The following is a 17825-nucleotide window of genomic DNA, read 5'->3' on the forward strand; positions in this document are numbered from 1 at the left end:
ACATTTGTATCTTTAGTGTAAATACCCAGTAGTGCAATTGCTGGGTCATAGGGTAGTTCTATTTTCAACTTTTTGAGGAACCTCCATGTTGTTTTCCAGAGTGGATGCACCAGCTTGCATTCCCACCAACAGTGTAGGAGGGTTCCCCTTTCTCCGCATCCTCGTCAGCATCTGTCGTTTCCTGACTGGTTAATTTCAGCCATTCTGACTGGTGTGAGGGGGTATCTCATTGTGGTTTTGATTTGTATTTCCCTGATGCCTAGTGATGTTGAACACTTTTTCATGTGTTTGTTGGTCATTTGGATGTTTTCTTTGCAAAAGTATCTATTCATGTCTTCTGTCTATTTTTTGATTGGATTATTTGTCCTTTGGGTGTTGAGTTTGATACATTCTTTATGGATTTTGGATACCAGCCCTTACACAACTGACAGAACAGGAGAAGATATTCATATGTTTTTTTAACCACACCGTGCACAAGTTCACACATGCACATACACATACAGAGTACATTGATTTTGCAACCTCTGCTTCAGGGAAGAGTTTGGTACAGCTTGTTCATCTTTGATCTTGGACATTCTGCAGTCACTGCTGCTTACAAAGACATAGCGGTGGTTGACCAAAAGCCCTTCAGGCACCTGGTGCTTTCTCACCCAGCAGGCATAGTCTCCAGTCTGGCTGTACAGCTGGCTGCACATGTTGGCCTTCCTGCTGGGGCTTGAGAATCTCGGTATGAACTGCTAGGGTCAGAAGCTTTGGTAAAAACCAACAGGGCATGGGAGTGAAAATTGTCGTTGGGCCAGGCTAGCTCCAGCGCTGGAGATGGGCCAGTCTCTTGCCCCCTGGGTCACTTTTCATCTTCTCCTCCCTGTCTTTGCAGCCAACCTTGGTTTGAAACCCAGGGCAGTGGCTCTTGGGGTGCAGCCCATTTACCAGGGACCTGTGCATTGCATTGCAACCATCGTGCGGACTGAGGGCCTGGCAGGGATGTACCGGGGCGTTGGTGCCATGCTGCTGAGGGATGTCCCAGGCTACTGCCTCTACTTCATCCCCTATGTGTTCCTGAATGAGTGGATCACACCTGAGGCCTGCACGGGCCCCAGCCCCTGTGCCGTGTGGCTAGCCGGTGGCATGGCAGGTAAGGACAGCCATACTGACCCCTGTCCCTGGGCTGACCCTTGTCCTGGGATGACTGGGAGGCCTGTCATGCCCTTCTCAGCCCAGGAAAGGGCACAAATCATCTAGCCACTCATCCAACAATTCTTTATTCAGCACCTACTATGTGCCAGACCGAGCCAGACAGAGGAAAGTCTGGGAATGCCTTTCCCTCTTTTTTGCCTCTCCTTTCCTCTGGATCTGTGGGAATGGCAAGTTCCTATTCAGGATTGTGGAACTTCCAGTCAGAAGATGTACTCTGACCCTTTCTTCTATGTTAGGTATTACTGAGCTTTGAAGAGGAAATCTGTTATTGGGGTTCACCGTTTTTGAATGTTGACACAGCAAACCCTTTCTAAAGTGAGAATGTCTTTAACTCTTTAAGGGAAGAATCAGTCTTCCCATTTTTCAGATGAGAAAACTGAGATTCAGAGAGATTAAGTGACCAACCCAAGGGCATACAGCTAATTAAGACAGCATAGCAGGGACTCTGCAGTCAGCAAGATCCCAGTTCAAATCCTCTCTTACTCATTTGGTGACCATGGGCTGGTTACTCACCCTCCCTATTCAGAAACCACACAGTATCTCCACTTCGTTTTGCGTAAAAATCAGTGTTCTTACAGTGGTTTTCAGTCCCTTTATGATCCAGCTGCCTGTTACCCTTCTACAGTCTTTTTCTGCTCCTCTCCCCTTGCTTGCTCTGCTCTAGCCAGACTGGTCTCCTTGCTTTACCCTGACCATGCCTGGCTTCTCCCCACCTCAGGGCCTTTGCACTTGCTATACTTGCTGCCTGGATTTAGCAATAGGTAGGTTGTCAGGGACTGTGACAAGACCCATTTTGGTGAAGAGAGGGGTGGAAACACCCAACTGAAGTTGGACTAGGAGAGAATGGGATGAAAGAAATTGGACAGTCTGAGGACACACAATATGTCTGAGGGGTTTAGCTGTGCTGTGATGGGAGAGTGGTATGCAGCTATCTCCAGAGAAAGGTAGGGAAATCAAGAGAGGGATGCTTTTTAAAAAGACTGATAACACAGCATGTGTGATATTGATGGGAAAGATCTTCTGGAAAGAAGAAAATTGATATTCCTCCTCCACTTCCCCCGCCCCCATATCATCATCATTATCTATGCTCAAAACTCAGCAAACACATAACAAAGCCCATTTCTTACCTGCCAAACACCAGTGTCTGCCCTCTGCCCTCATGTGTGTGAGGTCCGGCCTCTGCCAGATCCTAGTAAGTGCTTACTAAGCACTCTCTGGCTGAGAGGACAAGGCCCCAACCATTCTCGATTCTGGTGAGAGCAGGTTTGAGTGGCCTGGTAGGTAGACTACATTTTGTATTGCCCTTGCCCATGGGCTGAGGAACAGGAGAGTATGCCGGGGAGTACATGGACAGACTCCAGGGGAAGCAGCCCCATTATCCGGCAGGAGGCAAGAGGGAAGGGAGGTGTGAGGATTCCCAGAGGATCATGGGCAGGAGGCCATGGTGGCTGGAGGCTGGGATGGGCAGTGGGTCCAGGACAGGCTAAGGCATCATTTGCGAGTCTCTGGACAGCAATTACTAAACTTTGCAAACCAGCTGCCCTGGACTTTGGCATCAGTTTTTTTTCTTTTCCTGTCTAAGGATGTGCCAATTTTCATGTTTATACAGTAACCTGGCATTGTTTTCCTAGAGTCCTTTAAAGTCACAGAAGTGCTCAAACTAGGGCACCCGAGCTTCTCCAGTGAGGATGACTCAGTGTTACATCGTCCCGAGGCTTCAGTTTCAGATATCCAGAAAAGTGACCAGATTTGTAAAGACCTTCCTGCTCTTTCCAGTCCTTACTTGGCCCTTGGTTGGCAAGCAGCCTATCTGCAAGTGTTTGTTTAGCTTCTCTGTATTCAGAGTCCCTTCTGTTTCTGGGGAGCTGCAAGCCTTCCGCCACAGCCTTTGCTCTGGGCTGTGGCCCTTGAAGCCCTGGAAAGGCACTGCCAAGGATTGGTGGGGCCTATTCTTGTCTCTCCAGTAAAAGCTGCCAATAAAGGCATCTGGACAAAGTGCTGGCTGTGGGCCTGGCACTGTGCTCAATGCTTTGTGTGCATCTGTTTATTCGTCCTAACAGGAACCCCATGAAGGTCGGTACTGTAGGCCCAGAGGAGGAGACTTCTCTAAAGTTCCACAGTGACTGGTGAGGGAAGGTCAGGGATGGTCTTCACAGGTCCTGACTGAGCTCATTCCACATCCCCCAGCAGCCTGTTAAGCCTGTAAATGATGGGAAGGGGCAGGGAGCCACGTCCCCAGCAGATCCCAACCAGTCAGTCCCTCACACCTGTTTGTCTCTTTCTTTACAGGAGCAATTTCTTGGGGGACGGCAACTCCTATGGATGTCGTGAAAAGTCGACTCCAAGCTGACGGGGTTTATTTAAACAAATACAAAGGTGTCCTGGATTGTATCTCCCAGAGTTACCAGAAGGAAGGTCTTAAAGTAAGCCCCACAGTGGTGACATGGGGTCATGTCAGTCCCGGGAAGGTAGGCCAGACATTTTGGGGGATATGAGATTATAGAGAGGGGAATCAGGAAACTGAAGTTCTGGCAGTTACCACATCAAGCCTTACTTAGATCCTTGTCTCATCTAGTCCATGCCCCAGGTTGGTGGAAGAGACAAGCTCAGAGAGGGCTGGTAACCTGAGGTCACACAGCTGGTGCATGGAAGAACCAGGACCTGGAGCCACATCTCCCTGTCACCAAAGCTTGCTTTCTCATCAGGAAAGGCTTGGAGGTGCTTCCTCACTCAATACTTGGTGCCTCATCCTCCAAGTCGGGGGTCCCAGAGCCACGTTGGTCATCACATCTCACAATGTCTAGTCCCCTGGTCTGTCTTCTTCTCTCTTACCCCACTCGAGTCCACATCCTGTCACCTTTGGTCTCAGCTATGGGGCAGCCTACAACTTGGCCTTGCTCCCTTTCTCTTTCCTCCTCCCTGCACCCAAAAGGCTTGTCTAAATCCAAGCCCCTTCTGGTGTCTGAACTGTCCTAGGAATTCCAAGTTTGGCATCTAAGGCTATAAACAAAATCATCTCTGTCTATATTGCCACCTGTGATAACTCCTAGTATCCTCCAGAGAAACCGTCATGCATGTTCTACCTCCGGGGGCCCTCCCCAGGTTTCTTGGCTTCCCCCTTCAAGTCAGCAGACTCAAGTTAAAGCCAGCCTGGCTACTCATGAGCTGGGGGAGGTCCAGGCAAGTTGTTTCACCTCTGGGCCTCCATTTCTCCAAGGATAATCATCCCTACCATGAACAACAGGGATATTTGCTAGTAGGATTAAATTAGGCATCTAAAAAGTACTTAGCTTCATGCATTACATACAGAGTATATTTACAAAGAGTTAGGCATTGTTCTTAGCTTTACTATTAGTGTTAGTAGTTTCACTAGTGTTAATGTTACTACTGGACGCTGGACCTTTCTTCACATGGCTGCCTCATCCCCAGCCCTCCAGTCTTGGCTCACTATCCACTCCAGTACATCCAGACTCTCTCTCCTCTCTCTCTCTTTTTCTCTCTCTCTAACACACACACACACACACACACACACACACACACACACACACACACGCTGGCCAAGTCCTTTTTCTCCAGATGCTCCCAGACTGCAGCTGAGATGGGCTAGAGCCAGTCCATGGGCTGCTGAAGCTCCCCCTGCCAGTACTGAGGTCTCTCTGCCTAGTCCCTGATACACAGGCGGGCAGGACTCTTGCATCCATCGGGATGTGCTCCTGGATCCCAGAACTCCCACAGAGGCATCTGTGTGAGTGGATGGATGCCCAATTTATGTTGTTGGGGTGGGGACAAGATAAGGACATTTTATACTGTCATGTTGCTGATGTCACTCTCATCATTAATTCACCTTTACTGAGCTCTTTGTTTCTTTATACAGATTCAGGTTACTCTCTAGTGCTGTTTCGTTTCACCCTCCACAGCCCCTTCGAGCATTTCTTGCAGGGTAGACCGAGTGGTGATGAACTTCCTTGGCTTTTGTTTATCTGGGAATAAACCTGGGAATAAGACCTTCAGTCTCAAAGCATAGTTTTCCTGGATAAAGGATTCTTGACTGACATTTTTTCTTTTAGCTCTTTGGCTATGTTGGCCTGTTGACTTCTGGTCTCTAAAGTGTCTGATAAGTAATCCGCTATTAAACCTATTGAGGATTATTTATAATGTGCTCCTTCTATCTTGCTGCTTTGAAAAGTTTGATTATAATGTGTCTTGATGTGGGTTTCTTTGAGTTTATTTTACTTGGAGTCATTAAGTGTCTTTGATGTTTATAGTCCTGTCTTTCACCAAACTGGGGAAGTTTTTGGCTATTACTACTCGAGACATTCTCTGCCCTCTCTTCTCCTTTTGGGACTCCCATAATGCATATATTTATTTTCTTAACAGTTTTCCACAGATCCCCTAGGTTCTTTTCACTGTTCTTCAATTTTGTTTCTTTTTCTCAACTGCAGTAATTTTCATTGTCTTATTTTTAAGTTTGCTCATTCTTTTTTCTGCCTGCTCAAATATACCTTTGAATCCTTTTAGTGAATTTTTCATTCCAGTTACTGTGCTTTTCAGCTAAAGAATTTTTGTCTGGTTTCTTTCTAGATTTTTTTATTTCATATTGATGTTTTCATTTTGTTCGTGTGTCATTTTCTGGACTTTCTTCATCTCTTCCTTTAGTTTTTCAAGCATCTTTAAGATAGTTCCAAAGTCTTTGTCAGCTTGATCTGCTGTCAGGTCTTTTTCAGGGACAGTTTCTCTTGATTTATTTTTTCTTTGAATGGACCATACTTTCTTGTTTCATTTTATGCCTTGTTATTTTTTTATTGAAGATTAGACTTTTATTTAATTATGAATTTAATTTAATTATGTGTTAACTCTGGAAATCAGATTTCTCCCCTCTTTCCCCAGTGTCTGGTGTGTTTTATTATTGTTTTTGTTTATTGTTTCACTTTTCAGATTGTCATAGGCTGTCTTTTTGCCAAAGATTAGCCCAAAGTGTAAACTTAAGATCCTCTCAGTTCTTTTCTGAGCCTTTCTCTGGGAATGCATGGTTACTTTCCAATTTTCCCATACATGAAGTTGCTTTTGAATGTCCTAGTCTTTAACATCTAGCTTCCAAAAAGAAAAGAGAAAAAGGAAAGAGAAAAATGACAAGGGAAAGGGGCATTGGCCAGAGGAGGAAGGACTTGCATCAGTTGGGGTAGAAGAAACAACCATGGCTACTTTCCTCTTTGCACTTCTGTGATCAGAAACAGCAATCAGTGATCAAAACACAGATCTCCAATATTTGCAAGACAGGGTCCTTATTGTCCACTCTGGCTTCCACAGTCTGTGTGTGCAGATTGCTCCTAGAGCATGTGTGCACCTGCTGCCACAGGTCTGGGGGTGGAGGATGGGTAGCTCCTACCTTGCTATGAGCTTAAATGGACTGAAATTAACCAGATTTACTGTCCAAACCTTCTCCTGGAAGTTGTAAGCCTTTAACAAACCCCAGAATTCCAAAATAGTTACATCAGGTGGATTCTGTCAGTGCATCTCTTATCTAGGTAAGGAAGGAGACTGCTGGCATTTTCGATTCTGCCACCTTCCTAGAATCCTCACCTCACTTGTTTTTTGTATTATTTTAGTAGAGGCACAGTTCGTGAAGGGTACAGAGGGACATGTGAGAGATAGTCAAACAGGATACTCTTTTATTTTATATATTCTTGTCTGCTCTTAATTAAAATATTAATGTGTCAAGTTACTCAAATTAATGTGTCAAAATATTGTGTCCTAATCCTATAAAGTCTACAGAGTCTTAATATATTGCTTATATTATTTCATCCAAAAATTACTGTGCTCTGTTAAGAACAAGGTCCTGGAAGGCAACTGAGGTGAGATGATTGATTTCTTAATCTCTGTAGCATTGGTCCATAGTTTATATTCAGAGACAGGTTTTAGATAGAAGTAGCAGTATTCAGCTTGGATTAACCACTCACTGACTGCAAGTCATTTTTAATTTTTTTATTAGTTGGTTTTAAAATAGATAATGTATGAACATAGGAAGTTTCAAAAGGTAAAAGAGGATATAAGGCCAATTGGCCCTCCTTGGTCTTCAATCTTCTCTCAAAGGCAATCACTGTTGTGAGTTTCTTCTAATGTATTCCAAAAACATTCACATACTGTGCAAGCTTATATGTGGATAGTTATATTTATATATGTTTGTATATGTGTTTGCATGTAAACACAAAGAGTAACGTGATGACAACGTCCCACATAGCCCTGTACAGCTGGCTAGTCTCCAAGTCCTTCCCAGCAGCAGGAGGAATGGCTTTTCTGGGGGCCCAGTAGATGGCTCCTGTCACAGCTGGCTCTGTGGTGCATCCATTCCCAAACTGTTTTTACCATGGCACACTGAGGCAGGGTAAGCCAACCTGTCCCCACCTCCCTATGGAAGGAAAACTCAGTGGGGATAAAGGTTGAGGAAGGAGTAGAATAATGGTGATTGTACCCAGTCACTGCCAAGTTTGGCAGTTCTTTGTAACTCACTTCATGATTACCAGGAAAGCAGCCTTTTTGATAAAGGGAATTAGAAGTCTAGGACTTTGGGGGCATTCCCAAATCAAAAAAGAAGCCTGTTCTCTGCCTGCCATGACATTCGTCATGGGTTACTTGGGCCATTGCACACCCTGGGAGAGTTACCATCGAGATCAGGAGGCCAGAAGAGGGAGTTGGTATCCTTCAGCTGCACGGAGGTGGCTGTTGGGAGGGGGTTTGTGACAGTGGCTTGAGACTGAACTTGAGAATAAGGAGAGGTGGAGAGGAACATTTGTAGAAAGAGCCATTTCCTGAGGTAGCAGAGCTGGCTGCCATTTGGTTCTGCCATCTGGGGACCGGGGCTGTCCCTCCATTCTCAGAATCCCCCACTACCACTAACCTCAGCAAGACTATTCGAGCTCAGAGACTGTTCCCTTTTCACAACAAGGAATTTGTTCATTCCATCCCATTCCATCCATCCATTCATCTGTCCACTGATTCATTTATAAGATTTATAAAGGGCCCTCTGGGCCAAGAAAAGCACTAGATGCTGGGGGTTCTGAAGTGTAAATGTTGGGGATTCAGATGTGTAGATGCTGGGGGTTCCAAGGTAAACCACACAGAGCTCTGCTGTCACTGCCCTGACTGAGATTAACAGGGATTCAGACAGATGAAGGGTAGTTAGGGACAGTGTGAGAAGTGCTGTGATGGCAGAGATTCTGAGTGCACAGAAGACAGCGGGCCACAGTCCAGCTTGGGGTGGCCCTGGGAAGACTGCTAGAGGATACAGCCAGGCCTGGGGAACATTCCAGCAGACAGAACAGAAGACAACCAGTGGTGGAAGAGAGCTGGCTTCTTGGAGGAATGACAGGTTGTTAACTTGCCCAGAATTTCAGGTGTAAGAGGCTTTCCCAGAGAAAGTGCAGGGCCCAAGCATAAGGGTCTTGGCAGGCCAGGGAAGGATGTAGACTTCCCTGGGAAGTGGGGAGCCATCGAGGCTCCATGAGGAGAGACCAGCTCTGGTGGTTTTGTGTTCCAAAAGCTCAGGGTAGGGGTGCCTGGGTGGCTTAGTGGGTTAAGCCTCTGCCTTCGGCTCGGGTCATGATCTCGGGGTCCTGGGATCAAGCCCCGTATCGGGTTCTCTGCTCAGCGGTGAGCCTGCTTCCCCCTCTCTCTGCCTGCCTCTCTGCCTGCTTGTGATCTCTCTCTCTCTCTCTCTCTCTCTCTCTCAAATAAATAAGTAAAATCTTAAAAAAAAAAAAAAAAAAAAAAAGCTCAGGGTAAAAGCCAGCACGTCTGCACCTTGCCATTTCTGGGCCTCAGAGCAGAGAAGGCCAGGGCTGCTGGAAGGAGGTCGTGTCTATATGTCTGGAGTGTTCTGTGGTTCCCGTAGGGCCCAGCGCTGTGGGAGAGGAGGTCCACACTCCAATCTGGGCCCTGCCTGGCTCAGCCTCACAGAGCAGAGCCAAGCGCAGGCCCACAGGGAGTGTTTATGAGCACCCAGCATGGAATTTTCCTTTTGGAGCTTGGGCCAGTTCCTTGTTGTTATATAGTCACTCTGGGTGAGCCTGGGGATTCCAGAAAGGTTAGACATTAGATGCTACAAGTGTCCTGCTTGCCCCTTGACTGAATCAGTCCTGGGTTTAGCTGAGCCACTTGCTCCCTTTTGGGGATCCTTGTCCATCAATTCCCTTCCCTGTGAGGGTCAAGACTCCCCCCAAACCCACAAAGGCCCTTCTCTCCCCATCACAACCAGGCTATGTCTTGCAGGCTGATACAGAGTACTAGGGGGCAGAAGCCTCGCCTGAAGGAAGACATCCTGCTGTCCTGGCCGGTGACAGTGGCCTGTACCTACCATCACACCACAGTGCCTCACAACCAAGAAAACTAGGGAAATGTACAAGGGCTGGATTTCTACTTCTTCAAAATTTCCATACCAACTCTATTTATTACACCTAGTAAATATACAGGAGTTAGCTAACAGGTGTACAGCATATTCCTGACATTTGCTGGGTCATTTATGCTTGGGTAGTGTTTCCCTTAGATGTGTTGTCTCTTCCCAGGGAAGACATTCAAGGACAGGCTCTCCCCACCTCCCCCCACCCCAAAGCCCTGATCTATTCTCATCACATTCTAGACTGTATTGTAATAATTCCCACATAGGGCTTATCTCTCCCTGGTAGGTTTTAAACCAGGCAAGGGCTGGAACCATATTACACTGATCAACTTCTACCCAGCACTGGGCAGGAAGATTCAGAGAGGGAGTGAGACATCTTATCATCTGCCCTCGCAACAGAAGGGATGGAAGACAGATACAGGGTTCTTGTATGAATGGCTAGTTAAGCAGCTCATCGATACAGGCCAATACCCTCAGCACTCATACTGATGACTGAAGATTGACAACCCCTCTGTGTAAAGACGGCTACTGAGAACGAGGGTGAGGGGACCGTCAGCTTTCCAGGAGCGCTGGCTGGGTGGCAGGCATGTACAAGAGCTTTGAAAGCAGCATCTCGTTTATTCCTTCAGCAGCCATATTTGCTCAGTAGTATCGTTACCCCCATTTTGCCATTGGGAAGTTGAGTTCCAGAGACTTCCCCATTTGCCCAAGTAACACAGCTGTTAAATGCCAAAGCTGTGTCTCCGGTTTGTATCTACAGTCTTAAAAGTGTGGCCTGAGTTCTTCCCCACTCTGCCCCTTGGAGGACACCCTGTCAAAATGGTCGGTCCTGACTGGGTGTTCTGTCTACCATTGCAAAGTGAGGGCAGTGCAAAGCTCCGATATCCAGGTTCCAGAGAATTTGGTGCTTGCATGCATGTGTGTCTGTGTGTGTGTGTGTGTGTCTGTGTGTGTGTACATGTGCAGGTGGGTATATACATGAGAAAGAGCAGCAATTAAGCAAGTGTATGTGGGTGCCCGTGATGAACAGTTTGCCCACAGTATTTAGTGTATGTGTATAAGGCTGGACTGGAAAAGCCCAGTCACAGGTGATGTGGGTCAAGGCAGAGGCATGACTGGGGCATCTGGGGTGGTTTTGGCTCACCAGGGTCCTTTGGGCTCTGTGGAGCCCAGCCTGGGACAAGTGGCCAACATCCCCAGTCCTTCCTCCATGCCTCAGTGGTGGCCCTACAGGGGGTCTGGATCAGTTCTCTGTGATAACACTGCCTCCTGCCACAGGTGTTTTTCAGAGGCATCACGGTGAACACCGTGCGTGGCTTCCCCATGAGTGCCACCATGTTCCTTGGGTATGAGCTTTCACTGAAGGCGATCCGTGGGGACCACACCGTGCCCAGCCCCTGAGCGCCAGGTCAGTGTGCTTCCTTCCCAGCCAGCTGCACCTCCCCGGGGCTTGACACTCTCTGCTTTGCCATGAACACTTGACTTTCTGAAACCTCCCTGTCATTCATTTCTTTTCTAATCTCTGTCATTTCTGGGGCTACAATGGCCACCCTTCTTGTCATCAGAAGACCCCTCTGAAATGCCCACCTGTGGCTGGTAGTGAGCGGGTGCCCAGTAACTGAGATCGGCACAGAATTTACCTGTTGATAGTGGGCTCACCGATCTGTTTTCCCATCCAGCAGTGTCAGCAGCCCTTGGAGAGAAGTGTACTTCACTTTACTATACAAATTCAATGGGTGAGGCCCAGAAGTGAGGACTTAAACCACACTGTCCACCCTCTGTTACAGACATCATCTCCCCACCTCCCTTCTGGACTCAGAGCATGAGACTGAGAGCCACCAGTGGCTCCCAAAGCCCTGGAGGACAGTCTTTGCCCTGGGTCCCTGCCTCCTACTCCCTTTCTTTCTTCATCTCTCATTGCAAAAGATCACTGCAGCCCAAGGGATCTAAGAAACGAAATCCGAGCAAGTGACTCCCTTCGTCAAATGCCCTCAGTGGCTCCCCATTGCTCTTTAGGTAAAGTTTTAGTCATCAACCCCGTCACCACCAGCATCCTGAAAGTCACATTCTTACTCTTGCCTCTGGGTCTTTGCACAAATTCTCCCAACCTCACACCATCTTGTCACGCCCCACCCCATCCCCCTTGTCCTTCACCAACTCTTCTTTGTCATCCAGGCTTTAGTCTACAAGTCTTTTCCTCCAGAAAGCCTGCCCTTATGCCTCAGCCAAGATGAGTTGTGCCTGCTATAGGCTCTCCCCTGCAGCCCCTGCTCAGCCCCTACCACATCCCCTTGCATCATAACTGCCTGATGACTTTCCTCACTCCCCAGCCAGCGTGAAAGTCCTGGGAGAGCTGTGACTGTTTCTTCACTTCTCTATTGCTGGTGCCTCGCATAGAACCTGACACTGAGATAGCCACTCAGAAACATCATTGAGAAGATGGACAATCAACTTCCAGTATCCCCTCAACTCCTTCTCTTCTCTTCCTCCCTGTTTCTCCTTCTCTGGCTCCACAGTGGTAACTGCAGACGTGAGAAGACAAAGGGGAATGAGTCAGTGAATTTTCTAGTCAACAAGAAACCATTTTGCTTTGGCCTTGGTGACCGCAAATTCTGTCAAGAAGGATGGCCTTCGTCAGAAAGGTCTAGCAAACCTCCCTGCTGTTACCCCTGGGGCAGCAAAGGCCTGCTGGCATGTGTGAATGGGGCCAGACCCTAGACCCAGGGGAAGGGCATGATGGATGAGACCGACAAGACTGAACCCAGGACAAGCCCTGGAACGGCGGCTTTATATCAAATGCTTTAGCTTTTCACTAAAGCACCCCCATTCACGGCTCTCTTGGCTCTTCGCCCTCTCTTCTAAAAGGAAAAGAGGAGTCACACATTTTGCATACTTAAACATCTTGAGTGAAGCACTACTGTCCTTGGGTTTTGTCTGGGACAAGGCAGAGGAATAGTCTGGTTCTCAAAGCTGTGCTCAGATACTGGCCACTCTCCCCGTGACCAGAAGAGAGTGGCTTTCCAAAAAATCCTGTAATAAAATCAGTGCCTCTTTACTGTAGAAAAAAAAAGAAAAAACCCAACAACAACAGAAAATATAAACAGAACAAAATAAAATGCCTATTTTATGCAATATTTTATTACTCGCTCTTCCTATTTAAGAGCTCAGGACCGTCTTTCTATGTGGTTAAATATTCAGCAGCAAGGTGGCTTGAGAGCCAAGATCTGGCAGCTCCTGGAGAGGTGGAAGCTTGCCTGAGCTGTCACACCCAGCCACTTGTCACCACCCTGTTGATTAACTACTTCAGGAGGAAGGAAGAAGTTTCTAGCAGGCCAAATTCTGATGGTCCTGGATTTGGCCTTTCAGAGCAGCGACCACCCCAGTTGGAAGCTCCTCTTTCTGAAAGTCCTCTCATGGGGCACGAGGTACAGACAGGGGCTGGTCTTGGCCTACAGGTGTAGGACAGGAGGCTGTGGCTCTCTGGTGGAAGAGAAGGATCCCCATTGACCTTTCAGGAGCCTCATCCTGACCTCATCATCTCATCCAAGGAGTTACAGCTTCCAAGGCCCTTTATCAAGCCCTGGATTTGAATTTACCAAGTAGCTCTGAGTTCATGCCCAAGTCAAGCTCTAGGTGACAGCAGCGTCCAGTCTCTGAAGGCGTGGGATCCAGTGGTTCCCTCGGGAGTCCAGATTGGGGTCGGGGTGAGATATGATCCATGTTAGAGAGCCACAGAGCCCACATGGTCCCTGCGAGGGGGTGGGAGGGTGACTTTCTCATGTCCCTGGATGTAGGTGGTGGATGGGCTGCGACTGTTTCCAGTGTCTGCAGGGAGCAGAGTCCAACCCGCAACTCCTACAGTCTCCTTCCAACGAGCAGAGGCAGAGTTCTCCCTCACCCCCCACCAACTCCCACGGAGGAAGAACGTTTCCTTTTCATTCATCCTCTCCATTATTTGTCCCCCAGGATCACACATGAGTGACTCAAGGGCTGTGTGAAACCCAGTGAATGCTGCTTGAGGTTGTGCTCTGGGATGTGGTTCATTTTATCTGTTCACAGGGAGATACCAGACTAGCATGAGAAAGATGACCCTTGTTGGTAGGAGTAGGGTCCCGGCCTGGGTCAGCAGTCAGCTCTTCGGCTTGTTGGAAGCCCACAATGCCAGCTGGGCCATCCACTACCCACAGACCAGGATCTGCTGTCCCAGAAGCTTCCTGGAATAATGCTGGTCTACCTCCTGCTATGACCTTCCTGCTCCAAACCTCACTGATCTACTTTGAATTCCTAGGAAATTCAATTTCAAGGAAAGAAGATATATTCTTCTTGTAATATCTTTTTTTTTTTTTTTTTTAACATTTAGGAATAACCCAGACCACCTCCTCGCCCTTCACATCTATTCTCCTGGTGATCTTCTGCCGATGGTTGCTTCACAGAAATGATTTTCTCAGTGGGTTGTTGACCCTTAGATCTTGCTGACTGATAACCTGGTTAGGTTAAGGCTATTTTTTTTCATCCTTTCCCCCCAGAGCCAGTGTCACCTGATCACAGCCTCATTGTGCTACAGCGGAAGGCAGCCATCTAGAAACCCATAGGAGTGAATTTACTGAAGAGAAAGAAGGCCTCCTCTGCACTTATGCTGTGGGCCGGGTGGGTGCTCAGCCATCGGTGCTGAAAAGACCTCAGAATCCCAGAATCCCTTCTTTCCCTGATTTGAGTACTCTGTTCCTTACCTCCTGGCTGGGGCCCCTCAGCGGCCGCCTGGGAAGGGAGCAGTGGACTGCTGACTGACACCAGCTAATTCTGATCCGCACTGGCCCTGGGTACAAAGCAGGGTAACATCGACCCTGCCCGTGTGCCTGCTCTGTGTTCGCTGGGAGTTTGAGGAGGAGCTCCCTGGTCTCCACATTGTCAGATAAAAACACTAAAAACCTCTTCAGGTCATTTCTGAATCCAGTGTTTCTGCCTGGCTTCCAAGGGCACTGGCTACCCTCATTCTTCTCTCTGTTTAGACCTCTGGGTGGCACTGGCCCACAGTCCCTCTCCATGCAGGTGAGAAGGGAAAGCGAGGATGGTAGTCAGGCTTCTCGTGGCCCAGGTGGGCAGGAAGGGCGCCGAGGAAGGAAAGGCAGCCCTGTAAGAGCCTTCCCACCTGGGCTTGCCACCTGGGTCGTAAGCGCTGGTAAGGCACTTTGGAGGCCGTGGTGCTGAGCATGCTGGGATGGGCATTCTCGGGGCCTTTTTGTCACATGGAGAACAAAACATAATAAAATGTTTTGTCCACAGTCTAGTTTCCAGGATGGTTTCATTATTCTGAATTTCCCTCTTGCTAGAATCACATGGGAAGGCCACTGCTCTTTGGCTGTCCTGTGGCATGGATCCATGACATCACTGTCACTTCTGTGCCGACAACAGGCATCCCTAATCAGTCAGAGAGCCTTTTCCTGATGCGCTAAATGCCACTTGAGAATCCCCAGTGTAGGGCCCTGGGTGGCCACCACCAGCCTGCAGAGCTGGCATACAGATTAATTGCCATTCTTAGCTTAAATCCCAGTGGGGAAAATATCCTTAGATTATTTTCCTTTCCCCTTTGGGACTGTCTTCCTTGATTTCTCTGTTCCCTCCTGCAGCACTACAGAAAAGAAAAAAAAATCAGCCACCCAAAGGGTCTCTCAGCTGAGGAACTGCAGAATCGCCACTTGGTGGCAGCAAAGGTCAACAGAACCATCCACAGATGTCAGCTTCTGGTAACTTGTGACCAGGGTCCTCCACGGTGAGAGTATCTGAGTCCCATGACACTTCTCTTCATGTTTTTGGGATCTCACCATCTTCGTTGTTATTGTCTTTTTACTTCTCTGTAGTGGAATGAACCTCAGGTGAGAGGAAATTCCACCTGGCATTCCAGGTCCAGGCTATCCTCAACTACCTTGGTGAGCTTGGCCCACTTTTGCCCTGTCTGGGCCTCAGTTTTCTCACCTGTAAGATGGGGGGATTTAACAGTGGGGCCCATTATTTACATACTAGGGCTTTCGTAAGAATCAACTGCAAACATGGTTTTGTAAACTACAAAGTAAAAAACAGGAACTCGAGAAGGCAGGGAAGGCAATCGCTTATCTGATTTTTCTGGTTTCTTGTTTAGACTGCCCTTCCTCTCTGTGAGTTCGGGTGGTTTGCCACACAGGGTGGCTGCAGTGGTGTTCCTTGGACCTTGTCTCTATAGGTAAACCTGAGAACTACTGGTGCCTGGCCCCTAGGCCTTTGGATGTCCAAAGGGGCAGTCAATGCACATGCTTGGGGTAGGGTGAATACAGATACTGATGTGTTTTTGCTGATGCTGAGGATGTCTGATGAATTATGGATGCCAGCCCTTCAGGATGCTGACTTCTAGTGCCCCTTGTTGTCAGGCTGATAGCAAAGGGCTTTCCAGAAAACATTTGATCCAGCAGAGGAATCCAGCCCATTAGTACCTGAGAGTTAGAAAAAACCATCCAGAGAATCGCTAGCTCTTTCCCATGGCGAAGAGTGGGGTGGGGCCAGCTTGCTCTGAGATCAGTCCCTGCTGCCAGTCGTAACACCGGTCCTCAGTTCCTGTACCTCCTGCCTCCCAGCTGCCTGGACCGGCCCTTGGGTCCACACGCATACATTCTGGAGACGCCCCTGCATCCTCTCTCTGTGTTGAGTCCAGACCCTGGCACTCCCTGCATGCTTCACTGGTGTCTGCTGAATGATTCCACGATACCCTCCGGTGTACAACAAATAAATGAAGACTTTTTTTTTTTTAAGATTTTATTTATCTGTCAGAGAGCACAAGCAGGCGGAGCAGACTCCCCACTGAGGAGCCCGATGTGGGACTCGATCCCGGAACACCGGGATCATGACCTGAGCTGAAGGCAGACACTTAACTGACCGAGCCACCCAGGAGTCCCTATATGAAGACTTTAAAAATTTTTCTTTTAGTTTTTTTTTTTAATTTTTTATTTTTTCAGCATAACAGTATTCATTATTTTTGCACCACACCCAGTGCTCCATGCAATCCGTGCCCTCTACAATACCCACCACCTGGTGCCCCCAACCTCCCACCCCCCACCCCTTCAAAATTCTCAGATCGTTTTTCAGAGTCCATAGTCTCTCATGGTTCACCTCCCCTTCCAATTTCCCTCAACTCCCTTCTCCTCTCCATCTCCCCTTGTCCTCCATGCTATTTGTTATGCTCCACAAATAAGTGAAACCATATGATAATTGACTCTCTCTGCTCGACTTATTTCACTCAGCATAATCTCTTCCAGTCCCGTCCATGTTGCTACAAAACTTGGGTATTCATCCTTCTTTTAGTTTTTTTCAGCCCCCCATTCCATCTGATGGCGGTAAGAAGTAATTTTGCCATTTCATGGTAAAACTCAGAAACAAGTTAAAGGCAGGCAGTTCAGGGTTTTCTCCTTCTCCTCCATCTCCTGGGAATGACTTTAGATTTTGGGGGGTTGGGGTGTAGGGAGAGGCTGGCTCCTGGCTCTTGGGAGGTGTTCCATCCTATGCTGGAGTTCTTCCTGTCTAGTCCTGGGGTCTGGCCTTCCCTCCACGGTGGCTTCTGGGGAAGCATCTTTATTCCTCTCTGATCTTGGCCATCTGATCTGTGGTCCATGCACAGCCTTCTCTGTCAAGCCCTAGACCCCTCTCTGTCCTCTGGGAAAACCTTGGCTTCTCCATCAGAACTACTCAGGGGCTTGATGTATCAAGATACTTGATGTATCAAGCCCAGCTTGGGGGCTCCCTATGCTGCACCATGTGCTAGATGGCAGGAGGCATTCTCTTTTCAGATTGCTGTCTCCCAGGATAAGCAATCCAGAAGCCCTCCATTCTCAGGTACTCACCCCTCCTTGGAGTCCTGCCACCACTGTCCCCTGGCTTCACTTACTGGCAGAGCCCTCACAGGTGTCTGCTGTCATCCTCTCCTCTCCACATCTGTGTAATACTGGTTGGTGATAAAAGCACTCAACAAACAGAATAGAAGGGAATTTCCTCAACCTGATACAAGGCATCTATGAAGTCCACAGCCAACATCACACTCAACGGTGAAAGGCTAGATGCTTTCCCACGAAGATCGGGAACAAGACAAGGAGGGCTGCTCTTACTTCCACTCCACATGATATGGAGGTTCTAGCCAGGGCCATGAGGCAATGAAATGAAATAAAAGTCATCCAGATTGGAAAGAACTAAAATACCTCCTGTGCAGATGATATGA

The 17825-nt window shown here is 48.0% G+C and overlaps 1 protein-coding gene across 2 annotated transcripts in view; it reads left to right on the forward strand.

The window, feature by feature from the left end:
* SLC25A48 (solute carrier family 25 member 48) overlaps positions 1 to 12695 on the forward strand; it is a 197381-nt gene extending 184686 nt beyond the window's left edge. For both annotated transcript variants that reach the window (XM_047731015.1, XM_047731014.1), the window contains 4 exons: positions 878 to 1135; positions 3487 to 3620; positions 10868 to 10997; positions 11920 to 12695. In XM_047731015.1, the coding sequence (XP_047586971.1) occupies positions 878 to 1135; positions 3487 to 3620; positions 10868 to 10990 (515 nt within the window). In that variant the 3' untranslated portion in view covers positions 10991 to 10997; positions 11920 to 12695. The remainder of the gene's footprint in view (positions 1 to 877; positions 1136 to 3486; positions 3621 to 10867; positions 10998 to 11919) is intronic.
* Positions 12696 to 17825: the final 5130 nt, after the last annotated feature.

Source organism: Lutra lutra, chromosome 5, assembly GCF_902655055.1.
Source record: "Lutra lutra chromosome 5, mLutLut1.2, whole genome shotgun sequence".
Classification (NCBI taxonomy): domain Eukaryota; kingdom Metazoa; phylum Chordata; class Mammalia; order Carnivora; family Mustelidae; genus Lutra; species Lutra lutra.